Source organism: Drosophila busckii, chromosome 3R (assembly GCF_011750605.1).
Source record: "Drosophila busckii strain San Diego stock center, stock number 13000-0081.31 chromosome 3R, ASM1175060v1, whole genome shotgun sequence".
Lineage (NCBI taxonomy): Eukaryota > Metazoa > Arthropoda > Insecta > Diptera > Drosophilidae > Drosophila > Drosophila busckii.
This window is the reverse complement of record NC_046607.1, coordinates 13,320,656-13,329,375: the sequence shown is the minus strand read 5'-3', so window position 1 is coordinate 13,329,375 and position 8,720 is coordinate 13,320,656. Positions and strand designations below refer to the sequence as shown.

At 35.1% G+C, this 8,720-nt stretch overlaps 1 protein-coding gene and 1 non-coding gene across 3 annotated transcripts; both read right to left on the bottom strand.

Annotated features, from left to right (window-relative positions):
- Positions 1 to 451: 451 nt before the first annotated feature.
- Positions 452 to 2,286, bottom strand: LOC108603384. Of its 2 annotated transcripts, none has more exons than XM_017992155.1 (5): positions 2,156 to 2,286; positions 1,928 to 2,106; positions 1,452 to 1,877; positions 815 to 1,168; positions 452 to 762 (listed from the first exon to the last, which is right to left on the bottom strand). In XM_017992155.1, exons 1-5 carry the CDS (start codon positions 2,268 to 2,270, stop codon positions 556 to 558), a joined length of 1,281 nt encoding a protein of 426 aa, XP_017847644.1. In that variant the 5' UTR covers positions 2,271 to 2,286; the 3' UTR covers positions 452 to 555. The 2 variants fall into 2 exon arrangements, with proteins under 2 accessions (XP_017847644.1, XP_017847645.1); XM_017992156.1 differs by having other exon boundaries at positions 634 to 758.
- Positions 1,242 to 1,315, bottom strand: Trnat-agu. Its single transcript has one exon. It is a non-coding gene; the product is annotated as a tRNA-Thr (tRNA).
- Positions 2,287 to 8,720: the final 6,434 nt, after the last annotated feature.

Below are 8,720 nucleotides of genomic sequence, written 5' to 3'. Positions count from 1 at the left end.
CGCGACACAACCGTCCCGTCCAATTTATAATTTGTTTTTGTTATCGCTATCGCTCTGGCTAGTTGTGGTAAATTGTTTCGTCGTAATCGATACTGCTAAATGTTATCTGTATGACAGGCCTGCTCACTATTTGCTCTCCTCGCACGTTGCTGGATGATACGTGCTAAGGTTATTCGAAATAACGGAAAGGTTGTCACAAAAGACAAACACTTTGTACTTAACTTATTTAGTTTCGTTAAACTACCCGCCGATTAGCTTCAAAATTATTTTTAATTATTTTTCATGTATAAATTCATTATTTATTAAATTAAGTAAGCAACTTAACACTTAATATCCACAAATATGAAGCGAATTACCCTTGTCTTTTAAGACCAACAACAATCGAGAAACTCTGATTTTTTTTTGTAAATAAATAAACATTTCTTTACAAGCAATTCATGCCATCATTAACAAAATGCCAGCGAGTATCATCCAATTATATTAGCCTACCACCACAGCAGCAAAACTGGCTTATATATTTGAAACGGATTTTAACTGCTTTTCTTAAATATTTTATCAACGTGTTGACATTAAACTTTCAGATGTAACAACTCCCTTGTGACTTGTGTGTTTTCGTGGCGTTAATTTCTTTGCTAATCTTTGAGACGACTTTTCCTCTGCATGGAATTTAACAACCAGCTCCATTACTCCATAAATGCTGGCGCACACCAGAAGATATGTGAGGCCTATAGCGGTGAATTGTATCGCAAATACAAATGCTATCTAAAAATATGACAATGCAATTATTAAAAAATTACAAATAAAATGAACTCACAATAGACAAGAGCCTTCCAAGCATTAGCATGTTATCTAGTGAAAACAAACCGGAAGATGATTCGGATCCTGACGTGTCTATTACATCATCATCGTCGCCATCCGCTTGCAAAGGCGTATACCATTCATAATATAAGCTGCTTAAAAGCGAATTCCGTTTCGGTTTAGTGTATTTTTTAGAGCCCAATTCGCTATGTACGAATTCTGACTTTGAATCATGCAGATGTTGAAAACAATAGTTGAAATCCGCCAGAGATAGGTGATTTTTTAAGTCGCAGCCTGGTTTCATAAGTTTTAACTCGTTAAATTCATCGTCGGAACTTGTTGCTGTTGCATTGCTATATTGCTGATGTTGCTGCATATTAAAATAAAAAAACGAATTAATAAAAAGAATGCGTGCAAGCAAAAAATATAAATGTAACACATATAGGCCCCGGCGAGATTCGAACTCACGATCTCCTGTTTACTAGACAGGCGCTTTAACCAACTAAGCCACGGCGCCATTTGCGCATGAGGAAACATTGTGTGTATATGTGTGTGCGCGCTGATAAACATTTTTCAGTTAGTTGGCAACAGTTGCCAGTTGCCGCTAGATGCCAAGCTGTTGCACTGCAAGCACGCTAGGTGGCGCAACTTACCATGCTGTCGCTATAATCATGCAGCTCCAAGTAGTTATCATCAAAGTGGCCCTTTTTGAGCAGCTCAATTTCTTCATCAGTTATAAAATTATTCATATCAATGCATTCATTGGCAAAGTAATCATAGTAGACCTCATCGCCATGACAAGGCGGCACCGGCTCACAACGCTGAGCAGTGCGATTATAAAAGCTGCGCTGACCAAAATACAGCTCCTCACAGCTGAGCGGCGTGCAGTTGCGATAGTAATCCAGATCCCAGTTCTTGCAATCCTTGAAATGCTTGCGGGCACGCAGCGTATGATTGTTGGCATCCAGGATCTCGAAGCGTGTATCAAAGTAAAGCAGCTGCTTGGTTTGCACAAACTCCTGGCGCTGATTGCAGCTAATAACGACAATGGAACAGCAGCCAACGCGATTAAAAACTGACTGCCAGCAAAATGAATTAATTAATATAAGGACATGGGCCAAATACGCACCACAGTGGGCAAAATTAAGGAGACTGTAAGGCTGCTGCCAGGCTCGATGGCGCCAAAATCGCCGCCATAAATGGAGCCCGCCTTGACCAAGTCACCGCAACTGGTATTTAAAGTACATAAGCCATCTGAGCTGATGCTCAAGTCCAGCATTTCCGATTGCTTATTGGAAACAGTAATGTCTGGCAGCCAAAGGATTAGCAGCAGCTACTAAATAAGTTTGCAGCTTACCAAATATGAGTCCTATATCATGATCATGCGGCTGTCGTAATATTGTTCTCGTAATGCTAAACTCGGCATCGATACACTCCGAAACTATTAACAACAAGAGCAGCTGTTGTAACATTTTCAATTTGAGCCCAAACCTGACTTAATACGCAAAGGGGTTCGGTTCAGTTTGAGCTGAAATGAAAGAGAAAAAACGCTAATGGCTTGTTGTTTAATTAAGTGTAATTTTAGTAACCCCTACTATATATGTATATACGCTATATCATGAGCTGTCTATATAGCTGCCTGCGAGGGGTGAACACTTTTTGCATTCAATGCAATTTATGTTTTAATCATCAAATGCAAGCCAATTAATCAACGTTTTTAGCTTTAATTTATGCAGCGGAACTGTTTTGATGTTAACGCTTTGAGACAAGAGGCTGAGACAGGTGACAATTGCCGCCAACTGTTGCATATTCAACTGCCATAATTTATGCCAACTATACAAAACTAATTTGACAGGAAATAATTAATTTGGTCGCCAAAAAATAAAAAACAGTTCCAATTAAAATTATTTCGCTTTCATTACCCAATGAAGCTGGCGTAATATTTAAGCCAAACTCCCAATACCCAGAGCTCCGGCAAGACAACAACGAAGACAAAAAAAAAAAATGGCACACAAACCAAAAAAAAAAGTTTAAATAATGAAATCACTTCGCACCATCTCGAAATTGCTCATTAACATTTTGTGTTTGCGATATCAACTTGTGAAAATCGCAGAGCTCCCAGCCTCCGACTTCAGCTTACAACTTGCATTTCGTATTGCCAATGCAATGCAACGTTTATACGGCAGTTAACGTGTATTCAGTAATCATGAAAAGTAAAGTAAACGAAAATACAATAAAAATAAGCTGCAGCTATAAAAAATTTAAAGTTTGATTTAAGTTAAATATATTTATTTAACAAAGCTTAAATATTATTGTAGTAAAATCATGAAAAGTAAAGTAAAGTTAAGGATAATCCAATAAAAATAAACGCAAACTATTTACTTTTAATAAAACTGTAAAAAGCGTATAACTCAATTTAAGTTAAATATATTTTCATTTAACGCAGCTTAAATATTATTGTAGTAGAATTTATTAAATAAATAGCTATAAATATATTTATTTAGTAGCTATATTAGCTATAAAGCTTATTGAGTCTCAAGCTAAATTTCAAGCCAATCAAAATAAGCTCAAATTATGGTTTGTTTAAAATAAATTTAATTACAAAAAGAAAATAATTACAAAAAAAAGTTAAATTTAAAGTATTAAAAAATCAAGTAGCAGACTAGAATAAAATGCTTTTAAATATAAAAGTTTATAGTGTGTCAAGCTAAATATATGTATTTGAATTTACTTTTGAATAAACTTTTTTATTTTAAAGCCAAGCTTAGTCAATTTAGGATAACGGCTTACGCATAAACGCAACCAAAACCCATGAAGACTTTTGGCCAGCTACAGAGGCAGACTCTGAGGCAGCTACTTGGCTTTTATTTATTATGCCATGTTGTTGTTTTTATTTTTGTTGTTGTCGTGGTCTCTTCACTGTTAGCTGCAGCTTTAGCTATAGCTGTGTATAAGCCATGGCTTATTAGTTGGGTCAGCTTGCCGTTGAGGTGTGAAAACTGGTAGCCAAGCCCCACTGCACTCCTCTGCACTCTCCACTCTGTTGCCTCCGTTTGGGGCAGTGACAAGCGTAGGGCTTGGGTCGTGATTTGTCTGCGCCTCGGCTTCGGTTCGCTCTGTGTGCAAAAATGTTGTAAAGGTCGTTTGAATCTTTAGTCAATGAAATTGGACTTGAGGCAGCAGCCGAGCCAGATAAGCGAGTCCTGTGCCTGTTGTTGCTTCGACTCTTGTGTGTATTTCAGTAGCCATTTCGATTTATGTTAAATAAGCTTGGACGCAAGCGCTGTTTGTTGTAAAATACCAATTGCCAGAGCTTCGAACTCAGAGCTCAGAGCTCAGAACTCAGAACTTGTGTGATTCACGTTTTTGTTGCTTCGCTGTCCGTCTGTCTTTTGTTGTTGCCACACTGCATCAGATTTCTTAATTTAATTGGCTGTATGCAAGAAATTCTCAACTGCAGCACTTTATAGACAAGCTGTCTGGCCCAAGCTACGGGCTAACTCATATATATGTATATATATATATAAATTTTGCTGTATTCCCTTGCAGGCTGAGCGATTGGAATCAGGTAATGCGTTGGCTATGAACGTGGGAAATGCTTGCAACTTGGCTTAACCCAAATTCTAAAGCCAAGTTAAATCAATAAAAGGCGCCGCATATGAAAATTATATTCATCAGCAACTGCAGCGTAACGTAATTGCCGAAAAAAAATATGAAAATCGCTTTTCAGCATCGCGTGCAGTTTTTCATTTCAAATGAAAATTTTTGCCTGCAGTTAGAGATGAGAGCGCATGCAAAATAGTTAAACACGAAACTACAAAACTTTAGTGCAAATTAAAAATATGTAAAATATATAAAACTAAAATAAATTAAATATGCATGAGCCTAAGAAACTGTAAATAAATTTAAATAGAGCATAAACCCAATTGGAAACGAACTACAAAAGCGTTCAATAATAATAATAAAAACAAATATATTTTTTACATACACAAAATACGTTTATAATAGCGAAAAAATATAAGTCTTAAATAAGTTAAATATTTTTTTTATAATAATCTGATTTAAATTGAGCAAAAAGCCAAATGTAATCAATAATTATTATTATTATTTACATTAAGTGCTTTGATAAAAGTAAAAATATGTAATATAAAAAAATTAGCCACAATTCTTGAGTTTAAAAAATGTAAATAAATGATTTAAATAGAGATTAAACCCAATTGAAAACTATCTCTAAAACTGTATAGCCTAAATAAAAACAAATATGTATATGTTATATATAATAAAAATCAGTTGATAATACACAAAATATATAAGTCTTAAATAAGTTAAATATTTTTAATATTAATGGTCTGATTTAAATTGAGCAAAAAGGCAAATATATGCAACAAGAAAAAAAAGATATAAATAAATTTATTGACATTAAGTGCTTTGATAAAAGTAAAAATATAAAATATATAAAAATAGCAACAATTCGTGAGCTTAATATATATATTAGCCAAATTTATTCAACAAGAATAAAATAAATTTATTAACATAAAATGCTTTAATAAAAGTAAAAATATATAATATTAAAAAATTAGCAACAATACTTCTTATTACAAATATAGCTGATTTAAATTAAAAAAAGTTGCAATGTAATGCAAAAATAAAAGAAATAAAACTATAAGCATTGTTATAATTAAAGTTTAACAAAATCTTGGCTGCATTAGAAGAAATACACTTAGCACTCATTTATAAAAAGCAAGTCGTAAAAATAAATAAATGCATATGTATATAATTAAGTCATAAATTGAGTTTTTATGATTTTTGCACAATGTTATGAATTTATGGCCAAGAGCAGCAGCAGCAGCAACAACGTCAACTAGCGAAGAAGTTAAGACGCCCCTTTAGACACACACAAACACCAACACACACAAACACACACACACACATACACATACGTGTGTAATTTGTGTAAGAACAACAAAAACAGAACGGAAGTGCATTTAAATGCGCGCGCATGCGAAATGGCTGCAAGTTCATAGAAGTGCAAGTGTGTGTATGTGTGTGTGTGTGTGTGTTAGCTGTTGTTAGTGCCACGCCACCCAATCGCTGCGCAACGTTAGCCATGTTAGCACATAAATGTCTTGAGCTGCATATTCAACTTTTTGGCTCGTAAATTTAACGCTTTTAGTTTTTACAGCTGTAAGAACAAAAAATTTAAATATTTATTGCTACTCTATATTTTGCAGGCGCTCACAAACGCTATGCAAATTGCAGTGCACTTGCCAAAAAATACACACACAAACTTGGCTAAGAGCGCAAAGGGCCAATGCAACCCTTGGCTGGGGCTTAAAACAAAATTTCTTACACTAATTGCACCAAATTGTGTGGCTTGGGCACTGAAATATGAAGCGCAAAACAAACTTGGGCAGCTCTGACAGTCTTCACTGTAGCTGCAGCTCAATTAGCATAATCGCTCTTAAAAATTACAAACTTGCGCTCAAGGCGCTGCAACTGCCGCTCCGCTCATATCTGACATTGTTAATCGTCTTGGCCATATATAGGGGTGAGGGTGACGGTGAGGGTGAGGGTTGGCAGCTTTTGGGGGCCTATCAGCAAAAATTGAATACTATAATTATGGCAATTAGGCAAAATGCTCATGACTGCTCGTGTCATGGCTGCTTCCTAATGCGAAAATAACGTCATTAATATACTAGTAACCCCTTTCGAGCTAGTTGCAACTGATCTAGTTCTATAACTAACCCCTGGCTACTACTATGTCATAAAAACTGCCATGCCACTTAATATAGTACGTGGTATATAAATTGCATATGCATATCCTTTGCGCAGGGATAAGAAACTGTTGGCAGCAGGTGCAGCGCCGTCAACTTTGACAACGAGTTTTATAAAAATTGCAAATATTAATGCGGAAAATCTTTGGGGTTGCAGTCAAGAAACGCTCGATATGACAGTGTGTGTGTGTGTGTGTGCCTGTGTGTGTGTAATTATCTTTTATGCAGCTGCTGGCAGCATTTTAACACTTAAAGCTGCCGACTTGAACTTGAGCTGAGCTAATTTTTGTTTATAAGCAGTTCACAAGCAGACGCCTGCTAAGGACTAAAAGCAAGTACAGTTGTGTTTGGTATAAGCAGTACTATATGCTCTATCTTCTTAAAAATGTTTGTGAATCTCTTTATGAATATTAAATCAATTCAACTTAAGCTTTATAACAATATGCCAACAATATTTAGAGAACAGAATTTGGGAACAAACAATGAAGAAAACAGTGAAGATACTTGTAATTTGAATTCCAAAAAGTTATTTAAAAAATTATAACAATATAAGCATTGCAGATATTAAAGATTCGTGGAGACAGATTTTAAAAGAAAACATAAGCTAGATTGAAGGAAAAAAATAAGCTAGAATTAGCTAACTTCAAAACTCATGTGAACACCTAAAAAACAATGTCAAAGTGTATGAAAAGGTCGCAGAGTTGTGAAATCTTTTTCATTCATTTTATGACTTAAAAAAAAAACACGGTCGCAGAGTAGTAAAACCTATTCATGAGTAAAAAAAGAAAAAGTTAATGCCTGCAAATTTCATTCCATTATAAAGACAATTGACCAACATTTAAATAAGGTAGATTTCAAGCTTTAAGCATTTCAATTATTTTGCAAGCTGTTTGATTTTAAAATAAGCTATATCTAGCTTATAATAAGCTAATATGGCAACACTGGTCTCAACAGACATTTTTCATTTCCTTAACGACGTCAAACTAGTGAAAAGCGAATTGGTCACGTCTTTAGAATATTTCTACTCTTAGTCGACTGTTTACCAGTTAACTCTCGGGGCAGTCTGCTCTAATGTAAGATCTGTTTAATCTTTGAGCAGTTTTTTCAATTGCATCAACTCGAAGGTTGCTGGAAAGTTTGCTATGCCCAAAATTCCATGGATTTTTTCGTATGATAATGCAAAATCTTTATTTTGAAAGGCTTTGGGCACGCTTTTGATACGAATAGATACACATATATAGTTGTATTCCGTATCTCGATATAGAAGCGATGCATGTGATTTATATTGTAGGCCGACTTTACTTTATTGTTGGAACATCTACAGCTGTTTGATTCTCAGACGACCTTTGATTTATTTAGAACCCATTATATGAGAATCACGATTTTGTAATTTTGCTATAATTTTTTGCAATGCTTGCAGCCTAGTCACGGTAACTGGTGAACAGTAACGTTCAACTCTGCTGACCCCATGCAATAATCCGTTATATACAAGTGAATTTACATGCCAATATATGTATGTATGCATATGTGTGTGTGTGTGTTAGCATGTTTGTGTTTGTGGCTTAGCCAGCTTGCTATGGCAATTAAATGCGATTAAATCGCAAGCGCAAACTCTTCAACTTCAAATGAATGCCAGAAAAGCACTCGCAATTATATTTGAAAGTGCATGAAACAACGACAATAAAAAATATGGCGGCAACAACAAAAACAACAACAACAAAGCGCCGCAATTTGCATAAATATTTGTAGCAGAAAGAACAACAATAATAATAACAGCAACAACAACAAGGCCCAAGGCATAAATTACACTCAGGGCTTGCTCGAGCTTATCTGGAGAGGCGAAATTAGCTGATAATATGCAAAACATGGCGAGAAATTGCAGACTGCGCCAAATTTTACAAAAAACTTAAATTATTACCTGCCAGCCAGAACATAGAAACATATTTAGTGCGTTGCTTGTTGTTGTTGTTACCTAAGCAACAAACAATATGCCGCGCATTTATTTTTTAATTACAGGCATTCATTTTAATTTCAATTATCAATACTTAACAGTCACACGATTGACAAGCTAATTGATTTCGAGTGCAATAAATAGCAATTTGAAAAAAAAATTATATAGTTGGCTGCTCCAAGTTCAAAGAGTAAACT

What these genes read in the sequence shown, in the direction of transcription:
- LOC108603384 (XM_017992155.1), bottom strand. Translation starts at nt 2,270, where the DNA reads ATGTTACAACAGCTGCTCTTGTTGTTAATAGTTTCGGAGTGTATCGAT. An exon ending in TGATATAGGACTCATATTTG is followed by an intron (nt 2,107 to 2,155) that starts GTAAGCTGCAAA and finishes TTTGGCTGCCAG; the next exon opens with ACATTACTGTTTCCAATAAG. An exon ending in TTGGAAGGCTCTTGTCTATT is followed by an intron (nt 763 to 814) that starts GTGAGTTCATTT and finishes TCATATTTTTAG; the next exon opens with ATAGCATTTGTATTTGCGAT.